We start from the raw sequence: 21,152 nt of genomic DNA on the forward strand, positions 1-21,152 counted from the left end.
GGCAGGAGCCAGATGATAACATAGAAAGATCCCTCTAACTGCTCTTTGAAAATGGATTAGAGTGACAAGAATAGAGGCAAGGAGACCAGTTAGGAGGTCACGGTAGCAATAAGAGATAAAGGTGGGTAGGTGGTGAAAGTGAAGTTGCAGAGATATGGAGGGATTTGAGATAAATATTGGAGATAGCCTGATCAGGGCTTGCTGATTGGTTGCAAATTTCCTCTTGTGGATAAAGAACGATGCTTTGCATTATATTGTACGGTTAAAGAAGCAAGAAATAAAACAATACATGAGTCCACTGGTGTAAATAAAGAGGATTCATATTCATATTACATTAAAAAATATGGAAGAATCTACATGAGACTAAACAGCCAATACCTTTCTGTACTGTATGTCTTTTACCTATTTTTTTTACAACGATAGGATAAAAATATTTTCACTGAAAAGATTTTTTAAGAAAGAAACATCACATTTTAGTATAGTGAATGTGACAGTGGTCTTAGGAACAGAGAAAAACACACAAAAAATTTAAAACATTGTTACTGTTTTCTGTATCTTTTATGAAGATTTGATCCCACATTTTCCCCTATAAAAATATGTCAAATCAGAATATGGTTGTGGTTGCATCACATTTCAATAAAGTAGTATGTAAGACAAAAACCAAAACAAAACACACATTGGATTGAATGAAAAATCACTTAGAGCTATAAAATAAAAGCATGTAAGATGGGAAAATAAGGAAAACAAATAAATAAACATATGACTCTCCTGTCAAACAGGAAAAGGACAAAGTGGAAATGGAGATTTAGAATCGTATACTTAAAAACTTTGAATTCATCTACAAGAAGCACTTACTTTTCTAAAGAACCATACATAAATTTCAAGGTATGGGCAACATCTTCTATCCTATTCCTTAGGTGAGGAAGAGGAACTCTAAAAAACAAAAACACATTTATTTATTTATAACACAATTAAATGATATATATAAAAAAGAAGCAGAACATCTTTATATTTTATATGTAAGGAAAAGTAAATTTGTCAGCTGTGAGTACAGCTGTGCCAAGCAGCTACTGACAGCATTAGCATTAGCAACGCACTAAATACTGTCTAGATTTATGGTACTCTAGCATTGCTCAAACACAGACTTTTCATGTGACCACTTATAGGCAAGTTATTTAACACTTTTAAGGCTCAGTTTTCTCATCTTTAAAATGGGGCCAATAATCACTAAGTACTTCTCAGGCAGATTCTGAGGATTAAATGAAATTGATGCATATAAACCATACACAAAAGTGCAAATATTGTATGTATGATCTTACTGATATGAAATAATTAGAGTAAGTCAGCTCATGGGGTCAGAATCTAGAATAAGGTTCCTAGGGATGGGGTGGGGATAGGGAATGGGAAGTTAAGGCTTAAAATATATAGGGTTCCTATTTAGAATGATGGAAATGTTTTGGTAATGGATGCTTGCGATGGTAGCACAACATTGTGAATGCAATTAACAGGACTAAAATATATACTGAATATGATTAAAAGGGGAAATGCTGGATTGTATATATGGTAACGGAGTAAAAATTTAAAGAAAACATCTATGGCACTACACTATACAAACAGAGCACCCTAAGTTCAACAATGGACTTTAATTAACAGTACAATTATAAAAGTGTGGTATCATAAATTGTAACAAATGTATACACCAATGCAAGGTGTTGTTGTAGGGTAGTTTATTGGATTCTTTTATTTTATTGATGTTGTTTCTGTAAACCCACAACTTTTCTAATAAAAAAAAAGAATAAACTAACGAAACTAGTCCTAGAATACAGGCAAAAACTTTATGTAATTTCCCCCAAATGGCAAAAGACATTTTTTTTTAGAATCATGTAAGTTTATTCTAACATTTATCCAGAAAAACACTCATGAGAAAAGTTCAGAAGAAAACTTGGACAAAACTTTAAATTTACAAGCCAAAAAAACCAGACAAGATTTATCAATTTGTTTATGTAAGAAAAGGAATACTCCTATATGACAAAACAAACACCAAAAGCAAAGTCAAAGAACAGATGACAAACTTGGATAAAGTATTTAAGAATTAGGCTGACATTCTCACTCACTGAAGGTGGAGTATAAATTGATTCAACTCTTCTATCAGGCAATTTAGACATACAGATTAATATTAAAAATTCAGAGACATTCTGACCCAGAAATCTCACTTCTGTATATGCTTATCCATGACATATATACAAGTTTACTTTTGCAGCATTGTTCGAAATAACCAAAGATTGGAGACAATTTAGATGTTAGTTATCAAGGATATAGCCATACAATGGAAAATCACACAGTTATAAAAATTAAGAGGAAACCTTCTTTGTATTGATATGGAAATATTTTTGAGTGTAATTAAATATCTTATTAACAATATATATTATATATATTTTATACATGTATATTCATATATTAAGTGGAAAAAACTCAGCAGTATGAAATCTTTGGGTAATAAAGTAAAAAAAAAGAGACCTGAGTAAAGAGGTAGCTAATTAGGGCTTATATTTGACATGAAGCTCAGGATAGAGAATAAGGAGTATATTCAAATTCATTCTAACTTATCAAGCCAAGTTCCTGGAATAGGAATGACATAAATATTTAGGGAAGACCCCTCCAGTAATAAAAACTGAGAGTATCCCCTCCACAGTACAACCTGGGCATTCAGAAGTGAGAGTCCTTTTTTTGGCTTCAGGACAAAAACCTCTCCTGGAAACTGTTTCTATCTGCCTTACTAATCTGGCTGATGTCAGAGTGTGCTTGAGCAACCTCCCTGCAGTTCCTTGGTTGGGCCTTCCACTCCCCTCTCTAACTATCTTTGCAGCTTTTATCTCACCATTTTTCTGTTTCTCCTCTTTTGCCTTCCGGTCACTACAAAGCTTTTTTAAAAAATATTTTATTGAGAAATATTCACATATATATGCAATCAATGGCTCACAATATCATCACAGAGCTGTGTATTCTTCACTCTGATCATTTTCAGAATATTTGCATCACCCAACAAATGAAATAAAAAGAAGAAAAAAGAACTCATACATCACATACCCCATACACTCCCCTCACTGGCCCACAGTATTTCAATAAACCCAATTTTTACCCTTTATCTCCCCCTATTATTTTTTTTTTACTCATCTGTCCATAACCTGGATAAAAGGAGTATCAGACACAAGCCTTTTACAATCAGTCACACTGTAAAAGCTATATAGTTATATAGTCTTCTTCATGAATCAAGACTAGTGGAACACAGTTTAACAGTCTCAAGTACTTCCTGTTAGCCACTCCAATACACCATAAACTAAAAAGGGATATCTATATAGTGCGTAAGAATAACCTCCAGTATAACTTCTCAACTCTCATTGAAATCTCTCAGTCACAGGACTCTATTTTGTCTCATTCCTCTTTTCCTCCTTTTGGTCAAGAAGGCTTTCTCAATTCCATGATGCCAGATCCCAGCTCATCCCTGGCAAATAGGTCCCACGTTACCAGGGAAATTTACATCCCTGGGAGTCAGGTCCCACTTAGGGGGCAGGGCAGTGAGTTCACCTGCTGAGCTGGCTTAGAGAGGAGGCCACATCTGAGCAACAAAAGAGGTTCTCTGGGGGTGACTCTTAGGCATAATTACCAGTAAATTTAGCTTCTCCTTTGCGGGTAATAAGCCCCAAGATTGCTGGCTTAGCCTACTGAATTGGTTGTCCCCACTGCTTACAAGAATATTAGGAATTCCCCAGATGGGGAAGCTGAATATTTCCTTCTTTCTCCCTAGTCCCCCAAGGGGACTTTGCAAATACTTTTTTTATTCTCTGTCCAAATTACCCTGGGATATATCAGGACATCATGCTAACCTGTACAAAACCAACAAGATCTCATACTGTATTCAAGATTCCATGTAATTACGGTACTCAAGTAAACTGTCCATACAAGTTAAACTAGGTAATGTGCCACCTAAAATATAAACTTTACATCCATTAAACATCTCTCCTTTTGGTCTTGCACAGAGGTTGAAGTTTGAAAATATTGGCCATATTTTTCTTTATCCAGTATTTTGATTTACCTTAATCCTATTCAGATCAGCTTCATTCATATCTAGATGAAGGCTGATCACTTTTTCAGCTTTTTTTAACAGTTGGTGAATGGGGTAGTGCTGACTTTCATAGCTTCAGACTATCTCAGGCTCCACAACGGTTTTAAAGACAAATGTTTTACCTTGCCTCTACATCCTAAAATATCTTATTCTGATATTCTCTAATTCTTATAAATCCATACTTTGAAAGAAGCTCCTTAGTTCTTCAGAATTCGAGCCAGTGGCATATTGTAGTACCTTTTTAAATAGAAAAACACACATTAGTTGGTTAAAGACAGCCACTACCTAGTACAGGTCACAGCACCATTATCCCCCCATGTTAAAAATTTTGAACCTCATTTTTATGATATCTCTTATCTCCTTCTGTCCAAAATGAAAGTCACCCTCAAAAAGCAATAATTTTGGTATTTTTTCTCTGTATCCTCTTTTGGAGTTCTTGTTCATGGTGCTAAAAACATCTACAAATTCTCAGATACTCCTCTCCCCGGGTGCAGCTTAAATCCCCTTCCCTTGAGTATGGGCTGGACTGGGAAACTGGCTTCTAACAAACGCTACATCCTGGATGGGACAATGTGTCTCCTCTAAAGCTAGGTTATAAGAGGGGTTACAGCTTCCTCCTTAGTGTCTCCTTTAGCTCAGTCACCCTGGGGAGAAGCCAGCTGACATGGTGTGAGGACACTGCAGGAGCTCCCTGCAGGGGCCCATGCGGCAAGGAACTAAAATCAGCTGCCAACAGCCAGGGAAGAACTAACAGCTCCTGACAATAGCCATGCTGGTGAGCCATCTCAGAATCAGATGCCCATCCTCAGAAGCTTCAGAGGACTGCAGTTTCAAGAGAGGACCATAGACAGAGCCATTCCTAGATTCCTGACCCACAAAAACTCCCATGAGATAATAAATGTTTACCATGTTAAGCCTTAAATTTTGGGGTAATTTATCATGTAGCTCTAGTTAGCTAATATGCTGTTATATAATGAAAGGAATCTGGTTAACAGAGTGATTAGTAATAGAAGATAGTCATTGTGTTCAAATTGAAATTCGGCTAGATAATGGATTTTTTAGTTCACCTTTCTTTCCTTTGGTAAGCTTAATGAAACATGAAAAGAAAATATATCTGAACTGGTATTCTCTAAAATTGTATTAGTCACATACTATAGTATTTATTGACAGAAGAACAATTTTATTTCAATTATTTAACACCTGTGTGGCATTTAATCTTAAGAGATTTTGAAATGCTTTACACTAAAAACTATTTTCCTTTCAACAGATTAGGACCTGAATCTGACTTGGAAGAATTCTCAAATTACAGAGCTAATGAGAAGTAGAATTCTAAAATCTGATTTCAAATTCCCCCAATATAAAGGAATGGGCTTATTCATTTTAATGTTGCCCAAGTATGAAGACCATAATCTTGATTTACTAACTTTAGGTAGCAGTATGATAGATAAAAAAGTCCCACTTTACGTGAATAAAAAGACTGGCTAGACTGTATGATAAGTGATGAAGAAAGCTGACGACAGAACAGACCAGCAATGGCCAATGCAATCAGCTGATAAATGCTGCCAAAGGGTCCATGCATAAAGAACATCATTTTTCAAGTAAAGTCTCGGCTTTTTTTGGTTGGAACATAAGGCAGATTGACAATGTAAATCCTATTAAGTCTATCTATTAGTTTATATTTCCTTTTGAAATTAAAAATTTGAATGAACATATCTTAATAGCTCATGCACCACTAGTTTTCTGTTGAAGTTTAGGCAGTCAGGTAGCCATCAGATTTATGTCCTTGTTAGAAGTGATTACACAGGGCATGGCTAATCAATCAGTCATGACTGTAAGACAACACTTGGTGGTTATTTTCAAGTATGAACTACGGGTATAATCTAAAAGGCCACACATAGAAAATTTTGAATTAAAAAAAGTTTTTAGGAGAATAAACTTCAATCTTGGCTTTACCACTGAATAACAAGATCCTGTATGGGTCATTTTGTACAAGGATGACTTGATAAATCAATTCACAACATTTTCTTAGATTCTACGTGTTTTAGTTTGTTAAAGTTGCTGGAATGCAATATGCCAGAAACGTTATGGCTTTTAAAAAGAATTCATTAAGTTGCAAGTTTACAGCTCTAAGGCCATGAAAATGTCCAAATTAAGGCACCAACAAAAGGTTACCTTTGCTCAAGAAAGGCTGATACAATCCAGAACACCTCTGTCAGCTAAGAAGGCACATGGCTGGTGTCTGCTGGGCTCTCTGGCTTTTGGACACCTCTGTCAGCTGGAAAGGCACATGGCAACATCTGCTAGCTTTCTCTCCTCATTTCATAAGGCTTCCCCGGGAGTGCTTTCTCTCTGCATCTCCAAAGATCTCTGCCTGTGTGGGCTCTGTTGGCTCTGAGGCTTTTTCCAAAATGGTTCCCTTTTAAGGGACTCCAGTAAGCAGCCCCATCTTGAATGAGTGGAGGCACATCTCCACAGAAATGACCTAATCAAAAGGTACCACCCACAATTGGGTGGGTCACATCTCCATGGAAAGAATAACAATGATCCCATCCAGCAATACCAAATGAGGATTAAAGAACATGGCTTTTCTGGGATACACAACAGTTTCAAACAGGCACACCATCTAAGACCCTTTGAGGATCATTTCATACCAATTAGAAGGTGGGTAAAATACAATCAATTTGAAAAATCAAATGTCACGGCCCCTTGCATGTTTTAAGTTAAGACTGACCTCACCAGCAGTCAGCCAAGGCAATACCTCTATTCTTAAGGCCTTACATTAGAAGTTTTCACCTGAAAGATTACCTTTAAAAAAATCAAAACCTTCTTTTCTCTTATCCCAGGGAACTCTACCTCAACAGCTGTGCACAGGAAAAAAACGCAAAACTTATCTTCTATGTGGCGTCAAATGGCCAACACCTAAGTATGCACAGGATTGACCTTAAAACTGGTATAAAAATACTTCGATTCATGAAAGAAAATAAAGCTTAGAAACAACAAGCCTGCTCTACACAGGTTTAAACTTAAGACACCTAGTAAATTTTGAATTGGCCCCCATTAAGTGGTAGACAGAATACTTTGCATTTGGTGTAGAAACCAAAAAAGTTAAGCTCTACTAGGCTTTAGCTTTACAGTATGTATTAGGGTTTTCCAGGGAAACAGAATCAAGAGGAGATATCTGTAAATAAGAGATTTTATAAAGGTGTCTCATGCAACTGTGGGGATGCACAGGTCTAAATTCCGGAGGGCAGGCTGCAAGCTGACAGCTCTGAAGGAGGTCTTAATGAATATCCCAGGAGAGGCTGGCAGGCTGAAGTGGAGAAAAAGATTCTCTCTTCTGACTTCTCCTTTAACGCCTTGAGCTGGTTAGATTAAATATCAGTAATTGCAGAAGATACTTCACTTGGCTGACTGCAGATGCAATCAGCCATGGAAGCAATCAATGTGCTGATGATTTAATAAATCAGCCTTCTGCTTTATTAAACAGCCATAAAATGTCTTTGCAGTAATGGTTAGGCCAGTGCTTGCCTGACCAGACAACTGGGCGCCATCACTTGGTCAAGTTGATATATGAACCCAAACCCTAACACAGTACAATGTTTACTTGCATGTAAAGTGCTTATTGTACATACAAATTTTAGAGTAAACTATAAATTCTGCCTTGAAGCAGTAAGGGTGACATCTTTCAGCTGCTTTGTATTAATAACTGAACGTTCTCTCCTGCTGGATTCAACTTGCCTGGGGGTCTCCCCTCTCAAAAGCCAAAGACTGCTGCGGGTTCAGCTATAACAAGATCACCTACAGCCAATCTGCTTGCAAAAATCAAACACGGGTCGACAGTGCAGCACATCTGGTGGCAGCTGACAGGTGCACGTGGGTGGCCACAGCCCACAGGCTGGGCTGAGCAGGTTCCTGCTGGAGGCAGGAGAGCTGGGCCCGAGCATGGCCAGGACAGTAGTAGCAGCTGGACTGACCACTGCAGCTGCAGGATTTGCAGGCTGTTATGTTTTTTTTTTTTTTGCAAGCCATAAAGCATATGGAACCTCAAGTAAAACAAGTTTTTCAGTGTTTCAAAATCTGCCTTCAGTGGTGGCTATTTCAGAGGTGGGTTTGAGCCCAAAATGACAAAACAGGAAGTAGCATTAATACTAGGCGTAAGCCTGACTGCCAACTAAGGAAAAATAAGAGATGCTCATTGATGAATTATGCTCTAAGTCATTCAGACAAGGGAGGCTCCTTATTTAGCAGCCAAAATCAATGAAGCTAAGGATTTACTAGAAGGTCAAGCTAAAAATGAAGAAAATGTATGATGAAAATTGAAAGTTGTTAGTTTATGTATATGATTATCAACTTTTTATAATATACCTCAAAGGTGCAATTTCAAGAAATGATTTAGCACAAAGCCTTGCTATAATTTTAAACTTGAGAATTCTGAATCAGATTATAGACTATTTTAGGATATTTAGAGGTTAATTATTACTTATGGATAAATGTAGACCATTTGATTTGAAATATCCACTGCTCACTTAGCTAATAAGTTGGTACCGATATATACCGGGCATTTCTCAAGGAAAGGTAAATGTGACAGTCCCAGCACTAAAGGAGCTCCCGGTTTAAGGGGGGGCTAATAAACAGGTAATTAAAACACAATGATGTCGTGATAGAATCAGCAAAAACTGTTATAAAGCGGGAACTCTCACCTCAGTGGGAGAAGAGGTTGTTCAAGGCACAGAGGCCCAGCAGCTTGGAAGCTGGCAGCTAATTGAATAAGAAACTGACCCAGGCACATATATATCATAAATGACAGAACTCAGATTTCATACTTCTAAAAACAACAATAGTATTATAAAAATAAATTTGAAAGTACAGTCCTGTTTCTAATTAAGAACATTGTGTTCAGCTAGCCCCTTGACCGTCTATTAAACCGTTCCTTTAATTGGTTATTTCTGGACAAAGTTTTGCGGCTGTTGTGACCAAGCTTAAGCACTACTAGAGAAACGGGAAATTATCCTTAGTACCATATATTTTTCAGTTTGGACTTTGAACAATTTAGACACTAATGAATTTAAACGATGTCTGAAGGCAAATGGCTCACAGTACTCCTAACATTAAAACATACAGAGTGTCATAAGGATCTCAACCAGAAATACACAAAATACCTAAGGTCAATTAGTCTGTGGTCACCAAAAGGAGTATTCTGTATTGTGCAGTTCTAAGATGAATATATTTTACCACTTACCATCTAAACTTTCTTATATCATCTTAAGAGCTTTAGTTATTAATGGAGTTTGCAAGAAATTTCAGCATAAAAACAGCAGAGATAATCATTTGGTATTGGCATGTGTTCAAGGCATTTTGAAGTGTGGGTATATGTGCTGTTTTGGTTTATTTTTCATCTTATTCCCATTTAAAATCTTTCTGATCAAAACAAAAAATCAAATATGGGCCAAGATCTTTCATAAAAACCCTACTTTTGTCTTAAATATCCTTTCTAGTGACTCCACTGGTATTATTGATCGGACTAGTTTTGAGGTTAGCTACACAGTTTCAAAGATGTTGTGAAATACTCTTCCTGGGATATTTCATGCTATAGTGATAGGTTTCAAGTAGCTGATTTTTTTTTTTCTGAGAAGGAAAAAAAAGTCAACAAAATAAGAATACATCCTCAGTTAATTTAGAAGTCAGCATCCAAGATAAAATCATTTTTGTTGTACTTGACATCACTCCCATCCTCTCTTCTCAGAGAAAGTGGTTTTCCCTTCAAGCAAAATATTCTCCTTGAAGTAAAACGGATTCTCTACTCGGAAAACCTTGCTGAAACCCAGTTCCAGCCTAAGTCTGCCTGCCACGAATTCAATGTGCTGCTTTGCTGAAGTGCAATTCCCTCTAATTCGCGTCACAGGCAAGGTCTCCAGAAGCAATCCTGCTCTATCCTAATTGATATCGATAATTATTTATTTTACTCTCTGCTCTGAAAATCTTTGAAGCAGGTGTTTGAACATGAGGCAGGCAAAGCCGCAATGTAAATCCTTATTTCTGAGTTCACCGGAAAACATGAGGCCAGGCATCAGTGCTCGCTTCTTCAGCCAGAAGAGGAGACTCCTTCTCCTGCTGCAAAGGTGACGCACACTCTCCACAGGCAGCTTTATCCCCAGTCCGACGCAAGGCGCAGTCTGCCTTCTTCATGCAAGGCATCATTTCAGTCGCATTGAAGAGAAAATCCCTTTCTTTGGCATCTTCAATGCAACTGTCAATGAGACTATACATTTTGGAATGTATGTTTTCCGTGGCAATTTCGAAGCCACAGAAACAGCGGCCTTCTGTAATTTGAACTTCTTGGCTAAACCACTTCACCCAGTTTTCATTTATTATGCCATCACTTGCTGTAAAGAAAGCCAGAATATGTGATATAAAATCTCTCTCCCCAGGCTTCAGGGCCTCCCAGTGCTGAATGTCCTGGGAAAGATCTACCTCCTCAGCTGTCCAAAAGGAAACCTCGGCTTTTTTATACATCTACCATATACCATGGTATTCTGTTGGAAGGATGACAAAGCTGTGGGGATTTTCTCTCAGTGGTAGTCCTTGCTCCACACTGGGGGCAGGTAACTTCGTTTTCTCCGTCTTGGTGGGCTCCTGGAATCTCCACGGAGTCTTGCCAGCCTGGACCCACGTGCAGCTGAGAGCTGGGGCGTGCTTCTCTTCTCCCGCCAGGCTGAGCCCTTTCGGCTGCTGCTGTCCCCCAAGGCGGCAGGCGGGACGCGCAAGGACAGGAAGGTGGCAGCGGTGGCACGGAGCAGGCAGCTCAGGTGATAGGATTTATTTTGATATTTCTTTCGATTACTATCTGGTAGGCAATATGCCGTGGTTTTAAGGATTTGTTTAATAAAAGGGAAAACAAAAGTGTTTTTAACAGTTAAATAAAATTTGCCCAATTACTTTTTTAAGTAACCAAAGTCTAACATGTTTAAAAAAATCACTGAAGAAAGACTAGTTTAAAAGTAATTAAATCCAATCTCCTGAGACTGTTCTTATATTCAAAAAGAATTCAGAAAGACTAAGTCAATTTCCAACTGTGCCTCTTATTGATTATGTGCCCTTTGGCAAGATATTTAATATTCTTCTGTCTTTTTTTAAAAATTTATTTTATATTTTTTCATTAAACATGTTGTGGGTTTATAGAAGAATCCTGAATAACATACGGGGTTCCCATCTGCTGCCCCATCACCAACCCCATGCACTCGTGTGGGAGATTTTTAGGATTCGTGAAAGCACATCCTTATCATGGCCCATGGTTTAACTCTGGGTTCACCGTCTGTGAGGTGTTGTCCCATGGAGTTTTTTCTTAGATTATTCTGTTATCGTATACACAGTCACACATTTCCCCTTTGACCACATTCGGATTTGTGTCTCAGTGCTGCTAATGGAGTTCGCAATGCTGCGCTGCCGGCCCCACCATCCATCACCAAAACATTTCCATCGTCCCCAGCGGGAGCTCTGACAGGGAACAGAAGGTTAAACCTGCTCTTGGTTTTACTTTCTTCTTCTGTAAAATGGGGTCAGTAACTGCTAAATACACCTTGGGCTGATTTTCTAGATTAAATGAGATGAACGAATAGAAAGTACTTATCACAGTCTCTGGACTTAGGTCAACTCATTAAGACTCTCAATCATGCGCTCACATCCAACTACTAAAAGAAAGTGTATTTCAAAATACTTGCAAAGAAGAGGAAAACCATGATAATCTTTAGATGTTCTACTAGAGAAGTCACTTCACTGTTAAATATCCATTATTTTTCAAATGTGCTCAACGTCAGGACAAAATAACCTTCCGTTGACCCTTATTCTTCAAGTTTTCTGACAATAGAAAAATTGTAAAGATGAAAATCTACATTACCGTACTGTCAAAAGTTTGAGCAGGGGACAAAGTCAGCTCTGCTCTCTGCTTCCTCTACAGTGACCAGGGATGAGAGGACTGGTCCAGCTCGGCGTCTCAGCACCTTTCTTCAGTATTGACACCAAATGAACAAAGGGAGCTATTTTACTAGCGCATCACACCTATAAGTTCCGAAGCTGTTTAAGGAATTTGCCTTTTGAGGAAAATGCCATTATTTTAATGAAGCAGACTTTGTTAAGAGTATTTTAGAAATGGTTTTCAACCAAAATCTCAACTTACTCTTCAGCAGGTAGGCCGATTAACAACAACTTGTCAGATTCTTTCCAATAAGCCACATGAATTTGTTTCCCATTTAAAAGAAGGGATGAGCTAAGAAAAAAATAAAGTCAAAATTAGGTTACACTATTCTTAAATGTCACAAAATTATAAACAGTAATTCATAAAAGATTATATATGGTATGATCTAAGAACTATATATTCAAGAAGCAATTTTTCTTGGCATATACTTAACTGCTACACTGAAAAAGCAAGGAATTGCATGAAAAGAAAAATAGATTATGAAATATCAATAAGCAACAAATAACTCTAGGTCAAAGTAGACCCATTACAGAAAAAAAAAAAATCACGCTAAAATTCTTTTGCTAACATTAAATGAATAACTATCCAAATATTTTTTTCCAAAAGAAAGTTTCCACTCTGGTTTGTTAATTTAAAGAAACTCTATCTCCTTGTCTATTTACATACCCAATTGGCCAAAAGAGGTTACAAAGAAAGTAAGATGTGCTCCCAGCTCTCAAGAAGATAATTCAACATGGGAAACAGATATATAATTAAGAAACTAAGTACAAGTCAAATTTTAATGTGTTCCCAAGGAAACTTTTAGGAATGATGGATATTTATTATCTTGATTGTGGTGATGGTTTCAGGGTACATATCTATGTCAAAACTGATAAAATTGCTCATTTTAAATATGTGCTGATGAATGTACTTCAGTTATGAGGTTGGAAACAAATTAAATGTGTTAAATACAATAACAACTATGGAGACAGAAAACAACGATTCCTTCTTGTGGCGCAGGTTGGGAATGAGAAGACCAGTCATAAATATAATTAGAGTTTTTTTATCTTTAAGTGAAAATACATAAATCAGTCATTACCTGTTGAGTCCTTACATATGGAGCACCTTCTATACTGCATTAGATTAGTGTGTGAGATTTAAAATATAAATTATTAAAACAGATTTCTTTAAAGATACTTTTTTGCCATAATAAAGTTTAAAAACACATATTTTTAGACACAGACTTTTATAGTCATACATTAATATCACTTATGGTTTAAAAACAAAAGGATATACAACATAAGCAAGACACACATTGCTAAGGAAACCCTGAAATAATAATTTCTATATTTATTTTGGCTCTCAAAAAATTTTTGCGCTTACATTTACAGCTTCCCACTTGTTTAACACATATATCATTAATAATAAGAGCTAAATATGAAGTAAAGTAACACCCATTCTTTACAATAAAATTAAAAAGAAAACCCACATGGACCTAATACAAATTTCCTTTCTAATAAGACTAAGAAGAAGAGCTGCCACAATACTTTTATGACTACAAATTGATACATTAAATAGAATCTCAGTTACTACTACAACAAATGAACTAATAATTTCTATATACACGATATTAAAAGTTACAGAACTAAAAGTAACTTTTTGTTAGAAAAACTAGGAAAGTCCTGTCGCCCTGCTTTCTTGCAGATTCTACTCCCCCCGATTTTTTTGCATGGGCAGGCACTGGGAACCAAACCCAGGTCTCTGGCATGGCAGGCAAGAGCTCTGCCTACTGAGCCACAGTGGCCTGCCCAGATTCTACCTCTTTTAAAATCATAGGGGTGTCACTTTTTACCAGGAGATGGGAGAAAGAAAAGAAAACTCAGACTTTAGAAAATTCAACTTGATAGTTTCTGATCAGTACTATGGTTTTAAGAATTTGTCTCTCCCAAAAAGGCATTTTGAAGTTCTAATCCCCAGTACTCGGAAATGAGTCACTGCAGATGGAATCAGGTAAATTAAGATAAGGTCATGCTCTAACAGGTGGGCCCTGATTCACTAGGACTGGTATCCTTACCGGAAGAGGACAGGGAGACGGCTAGAGACAGAGGACAACCATGTGGGGACCTAAGCAGAGAGGCCTGGACTGCAGGCAAACAACCAGCTGCTCGAGGACGTAGGGAGCAGATTCTTCCCTGCAGACTTCAACTCAAGGCTAGCCCTGAGTTTGGACTTGCAGCCTTCAGAACTCCAAGGCAATCCATTTGTTTGTTTGTTTTTTGGTGCAAGGTCTGGGAATCGAACCTGGGTCTCCCACATGGAAGGCGAGCATTCTACCACTGAACCACCTGTGCACCCAACCACTCATGCACCCTGTTTTGTTTTTTTTTAGCCACCCAGTTGGTGGTACTTTTCACAGCAGCCCTTGGAAACTAGGGCAATGGTGCTCTTATATTTGGCATAAATTCTCATTGTAATGTCTACAACTATTGAAATACTAAAAATCACTTATAATTCTTAGATTTATTTCATGGGGGGAAAAAAACACCAAAAACTTAAAAGCTTTGAAACTACTACTCTCTTCCCCAGCCCCAACAACGTAACTACGGCATTTCAGAGGCAGTGCTTGATAACTAACAGTATGTGTTCCTTTAGCTCTCAAAAAATTATTTAACATCATCAAGTTTTGCTTACCCCATGACCAAATCAACTTTCCCAGATACGCTGTATTCTGAATGCTCCTGCCAAAGCGTGTGGTTCTGAATTTTCCTCATTAAGAACAGAACGCTTTCTAACTATATGAGAAATTCAACATTCAGGCACTCTTACCAACCACAAAGCTGTTGCCTAGCAACAAGCTCACAATGAAGAAAAACGCACACAAAAAAAGCCAAAACTCACTTAAGAGATGCCACCTTCCTGAAGACATTCATTAGCACAACTGTTTTTCAAGTATGGCAAAACACCCAGCTCTACAGCCGTATTCTATGAATTATTCAAGAAAATATGGCTTTAGTAAAGGGAATGTAAAAATGAGGAAATGAAAAGTTGACTAGGATATGCTTTTTCCTTACCCAGCAATCTGAAACCACAGCATTCAAGGGTTGTTTGCTTCACCAAACCCCTGCAGTCCTGGTGCTCGTTAACAACTTTCATCACACACGCAGCCTCAGATATGCAGCTAAAGAATCCATGCAGTAAACCAGCATCCGCTACCTGAGCAAAAAATCAGCTAGTCTGTGCTTCCCAGCCCAATTTAAAAACGTAACTGCTGTTTATTTTGGAGCTTGGATTTACTCTTCAGCTCTTCTTCCCCCAAATACAATGAATTGGGCCTTTAAGTTTCAAGAAAAAAATTAGCCGATGAAAATTTAGATAGTACACATATTTCCCCATTCTTATCAATGGCCAGGAAGGCTGCCACGTGGAAGGCAGACTATGGACAGGTAAAGGAAAACTGTCGCTATGTTTGTTAAGTCTTGGCGGTTAATACAATTTGTTATATTAGTCTCTGTGCTCATTCGTGTGTTTGAAAAATTTCGAGATAAACATATATTTAAAAATTAAAACAATGTTCTTAAGGTAGAGGGTGTGGTGGGAGACGCCGTTTCTTCATGGGTTACTTAACGGTGTCAGGTGAAGAGACAGGGTGGGGTTTATCTGTGTGGCCCTAGGAATTGGGGAGAAATATAGCTGAGAACCTACCGTTTAAATTAAATAGTTCACTGGTAGAAACAGCTAAGACAGGAAATAAAATATCTGCAGATCTTTTATCTGCCTATATAGATATTGCCATACCGGATTAAATTACACTTGTATAATAGATACGCTTTTCCTTGTATTAGGCTTCTGATCATCAGAACCAAGAAAAAGAACCTGAAAAGAAGAGAACTAAAGTCAAATAAAAATCAATTATTACCTAGTAACTTGTGTTCCAGTTACACTTTCCAGCATGTCACAGAGTGTGAGAAATATTCCTCTCACACTTTTAAGTTTTTGAGATGCTTCAGACATTGGATAATGATAAAGAATTTCCTGCTGTTGAATGAACAGAAATAGAAATGATCAAACTCTGCAAATTTTCCAACCATTATTTTCGTTATGAAAAGTTCAGACTCTGTATTAAGAAAAGAACAAAAAGAGAATCCTTTCAGCTTCAGTAGGGGATTTATACAAACACAAGGAAAGAACTATGCCTGGAATTTTTACCCATTAGCTAGCACCTAAAACATCACATCTGAAAATAAGTTAGAGACTATCAAGATTAGTCATGATACCAAAATACATACTGAGTAGGAACCTAATTAATTGGAATAAATAAAATTAATTTCAAACAATGCTTTAAACTTTAATTTCCTTTACAATAATTTTAAGTATGAATACTCTATTATATATAATTTACAGATATTCTCACCCCTTGTGGTTATTTACATACTCAGACACCAGATGTAATTATTTTCATACTGATTTTTTTTTCCTATGCTGTGTGGTAGAGTCACATTTCATTCTTTTTCCATGTGAATATCCCGTTATCACAGCACCATTTGTTGACAGTTCTTCTCTTTTCTTTTTTGTGTCCTTTTTGGAGTGCATGGGACAGAGTTAAACCCGGGACTCCTGCATGGCAGGCAAAAATTCTACCACTGAACCACCCAAGCACTCCCTCAGACTGATTTTATTTATTTATTTTTTTGGCATGGGCAGGCACCAGGAATCAAACCCGGGTCTCTGGCATGGCAGGCGAGTACTCAGCCACTGTGCCACCATCACCCTCCCCAGACTGATTCTTTTTTAATTTTTATTAACAAAACCAATCAACATACAATATGAGCATTGTTTTTTATCACATAGCTGTACATTCATCATCATAATCAATTCTTAGAACATTTGCATCAATTCAGAAAAAGAAATAAAAAGAAAATAGAAGGAAATTCATATATAACCTACCCCTTAGCCCTCCCTTTCATTGACCACTAGCATTCCAATCTACTAAATTTATTTTAACACTGCCTCGCCCTATTATTTATTTATTTTTAATCTGTATGTTTTACTCACCTGTCCATAAGGTAGATAAAAGAAGCATCAGACACAAGGTTTTCACAATCACACAGTCACATTGTGAAAGCTATATCATTATGCAATCATCTTCAAGAAACATGGCTACTGGAACACAGCTCTACAGTTTCAGGCAGTTCCCTCCAGCCTCTCTGTTGCAACTTAACTAAAAAGGTGATATCTATTTAATGCGTAAGAATAACCTCCAGGATAACCTCTTGACTCTGTTTGGAATCTCTCAGCCATTGACACTTTTTTTGGTCTCATTTCTCTCTGCCCCCTTTCGGTTGAGGTTTTCTCAATCCCTTGGTGCTGAGTCCCAGCTCATTCTAGGATTTCTGTCCCACGTTGCCTGTCCCACACCCCTGGGAGTCATGTCCCACGTAGAGACGGGGAGGGCAGTGAGTTTGCTTGTCATGTTGGCTGAGATAGGCCACATCTGAGCAACAAAAGGGGGTCTCTTGGGGGTGACTCTTAGGCCTAATTTTAAGTAGGCTTAGCCTATCCTTTGCAGGGTTAAGTTCATGTGAACAACCCCCAAAATTGGGGGTTCAGCTTATTGCTTTGGTTGTCCCCACTGCTTGTGAGAATATCCCCAAGAATTCTCCACTTGGGAAAGTTGAATTTTTCCCCTTCCTCACTGTTCCCCCAAGGGAACTTTGCAAATACTTATTTATTCACTGTTCAAATCCTTCCCAGACTGAATTTTTTTATTAATTAAAGAAAAAAAAGAAATTAACACAACATTTAGAAATCATTCCATTCTACATATGCAATCAGTAATACTTAACATCATCACATAGATGCATGATCATCATTTCTTAGTACATTTGCATCGATTTAGGAAAAGAACTAGCAAAACAACAGAAAAAGATAAAGAATGTTAATATAGAGAAAAAAATAAAAATAATAATAATAGTAAAAAAAAGAAAAGAAAAAAGAAAAAAAAAAGACAAACAAACAAACGGACAGACAAAAAAAAAACCTATAGCTCAGATGCAGCTTCATTCAGTGTTTTAACATGATTACTTTACAATTAGGTATTATTGTGCTGTCCATTTTTGAGTTTTTGTATCTAGTCCTGTTGCACAGTCTGTATCCCTTCAGCTCCAATTACCCATTATCTTACCCTGTTTCTAACTCCTGCTGGACTCTGTTACCAATGACATATTCCAAGTTTATTCTCGAATGTCCGTTCACATCAGTGGAACCATACAGTATTTGTCCTTTAGTTTTTGGCTAGACTCACTCAGCATAATGTTCTCTAGGTCCATCCATGTTATTACATGCTTCATAAGTTTATCCTGTCTTAAAGCTGCATAATATTCCATCGTATGTATATACCACAGTTTGTTTAGCCACTCGTCTGTTGATGGACATTTTGGCTGTTTCCATCTCTTTGCAATTGTAAATAACGCTGCTATAAACATTGGTGTGCAAATGTCCATTTGTGTCTTTGCCCTTAAGTCCTTTGAGTAGATACCTAGCAATGGTATTGCTGGGTCGTATGGCAATTCTATATTCAGCTTTTTGAGGAACCGCCAAACTGCCTTCCACAGTGGTTGCACCATTTGACATTCCCCCCAACAGTGGATAAGTGTGCCTCTTTCTCCGCATCCTCTCCAGCACTGGTCATTTTCTGTTTTGTTGATAATGGCCATTCTGGTGGGTGTGAGATGATATCTCATTGTGGTTTTGATTTGCATTTCTCTAATGGCCAGGGACATTGAGCATCTCTTCATGTGCCTTTTGGCCATTTGTATTTCCTCTTCTGAGAGGTGTCAGACTGATTTTTAAAAGCTAACTTTTGACATCTTTGGGTGAAATAATCAAATCTTTACTTAAATACAAGACAAGACTGAAATTAAGCTTAAAAAGTGAGAATATAAACTGAATTAAGAACAGCACATTACCGGGAAACAATTTTTTTCAAAATAAAATAACAGATTTCAAAATTAGAATGTGCATTGTACTAGAACTTTTGCACAAAATTCCGCACCTTACTATTTTACTTAAAGCATCATGCTCTTTATCTCACAAAGGCAAATTAAAAGCAGGCAAAAAGAAATTTTCTAGATAGAAATGATGGCAAACTTAAGAGTAACTTCCAGTTATGCTGTTTCATGACAACATTCACAAATACTAATAAAGCCTCTACTGCTATCATATCTGTTTTCCTTGGTTCTTTACCTCTTTAAAAAGGTCAACATCTTGCTTTGGTCTTTCCATATAATAACATGACATGATATCCATGTCATGGCAATTTTTACATAATGACAAATATAAATATAATGATAAACTGGACACATCTATTTTATACTTATTCAGCACGTTTGATACATACAAATTATTATGGAATATGTTGGCCAAATACATTCTTCCTAATAGCTCATGTTTTCTTGCAATATTTTAGGAAAAAAAAACAGTAGAATAATTACTCTGTGTTTGGAAATGAAATCAAACATCAGCTAAGATTTTCTATTATGTTTAAGTAATACATTTAAACCTTGGTCAAAAAAAATATTTTATTTTATTTTACCAGAATACCAAACACTACTTTAAACAAACAGCCATGTACTCTTTGATTAGTGTTTTGAAATCTTCAGTTACCAGCTCGTAGTCCTTACATTGACAAATCTCGTAACTTGAAGAAGCCAAGTTTTTATTACATATGCAATTAAGAGGAAAACAAAACGACCTTACGATATTTTCTAGTCAAATAAGTCATGCTAGTATAAAAGGTCTTTTGAGAATGTTTCTATATGAATCACAAAAGCATATTATTGAAGACCTGGCAAGCTTTACAGCTCCTACCCGATTTAGTTGGCTGTACTTTCAAGCCCTTTTTAGCAGCATGCATTGCAGCAGCTTCCACTCAACTCAGTGGGAGTAAAAAGCCTCTCCTAATTACAGTGTCGATACAGGGCTGGCAACAGACAGAATCTGTTCATTTGAGAAACATCTACACACTTTCCCATGGAAAGAAAGGGAAGGATGACAAAAGTTCTTAGCAGTATCCTACCCCAAAAGGACCTAGAAAGATTCGGGTGTCATCATCCTAGAAAATTGTGCTTTGCTTAATATAAATGCTTGAATGTCTCATTTGTCTAGAGAGATAAGAGATTAGTAACACAAACAGGAATCCGTGTGATTAACACTAGATCTCAATGTGTTTTTCAGAACATAGAACGTTATAAAAATATGTAGTAAAACCATTCTTTCCCATTTCAATTACTGACTATATTTTGGCGTATCAAACAGCACAAGGAAATGCATCCCTTGCATAAAACAGCTTTGGCATTAAGAATATTGGCTGAAAGAATTTCAAAAGGAAAGAAATAGTTAAAATATTTTTAGTTTTCACTTCTGCCTGAAGCATTGTGGTAGAGATGCTGTGAGAGAACCTCGTGCTGCGAAACAACTAGATCCATGGATAAAACATTTGCTGTTGCACTGCTGGACATGCAAGGAGGAGGGAAGTTTTCCAAGGGCATCCTCCCCAACGCCCCCCTCCTCCCTGCCTTCTTGGCTGCCGGAGCAAGCTGGTGCCTCGGCGAGGAGTGGTGGGCACGACAAAAGGGCAGAGGGAGGTTGTTCTGAGGCTCCCATCAGAATACCCGTTCCTGGCCAGTGGTCAGACAGGCCACGCCTGGGACCACTGTGGTTAGCCCAGACCTTCAAGTAACACTCAAGTACCCTAAGTCAGGGGCAACTTTGACTCTAGCAGAAGCAGAAGCAGCACATTTTTCCCGGAGAAAGGCATTCTCACTTTAGAACCACAGGATTCTCAAAGATAAGATCAGCAAAAAAATAAAAATAATAAAAAATCAGCAAATAAAATCACGATCAAAGATTCCCAAGCACATACAGAGGCAAGCCAGCATGAAGCAGAACTCTTCCCAGGCCCAGAGATGGTGCAATGGGAAGATACAGCATAGAGAAGAGCTATGTATGGAGTGTTCAGAGAATGAAATTACAGAATCACAAAGAGGAGTAAGCAATAAGACACTATCAGAATATCATGGC

General features: G+C 37.4%; 1 protein-coding gene and 2 pseudogenes across 4 annotated transcripts in view; 1 reads left to right on the top strand and 2 right to left on the bottom strand.

The window, feature by feature from the left end:
• The window catches only part of INTU (inturned planar cell polarity protein), a 127,787-nt gene that overhangs the window by 29,856 nt on the left and 76,779 nt on the right, over positions 1 to 21,152 (bottom strand). For all 4 annotated transcript variants that reach the window (XM_077140080.1, XM_077140081.1, XM_077140079.1 and 1 more), the window contains exons 5-7: positions 15,991 to 16,109; positions 12,297 to 12,386; positions 856 to 933 (exon numbers count right to left, since the gene is read on the bottom strand). In XM_077140080.1, the coding sequence (XP_076996195.1) occupies positions 856 to 933; positions 12,297 to 12,386; positions 15,991 to 16,109 (287 nt within the window). The remainder of the gene's footprint in view (positions 1 to 855; positions 934 to 12,296; positions 12,387 to 15,990; positions 16,110 to 21,152) is intronic.
• LOC143665944 (mitochondrial import inner membrane translocase subunit TIM14 pseudogene) lies at positions 8,066 to 8,433 on the top strand (annotated as a pseudogene).
• On the bottom strand, positions 8,859 to 11,025 carry LOC143665945 (ribonucleoside-diphosphate reductase subunit M2 pseudogene; annotated as a pseudogene).

The sequence above is a fragment of the Tamandua tetradactyla genome, chromosome 22 (genome assembly GCF_023851605.1).
Source record: "Tamandua tetradactyla isolate mTamTet1 chromosome 22, mTamTet1.pri, whole genome shotgun sequence".
NCBI classification, from domain to species: domain Eukaryota; kingdom Metazoa; phylum Chordata; class Mammalia; order Pilosa; family Myrmecophagidae; genus Tamandua; species Tamandua tetradactyla.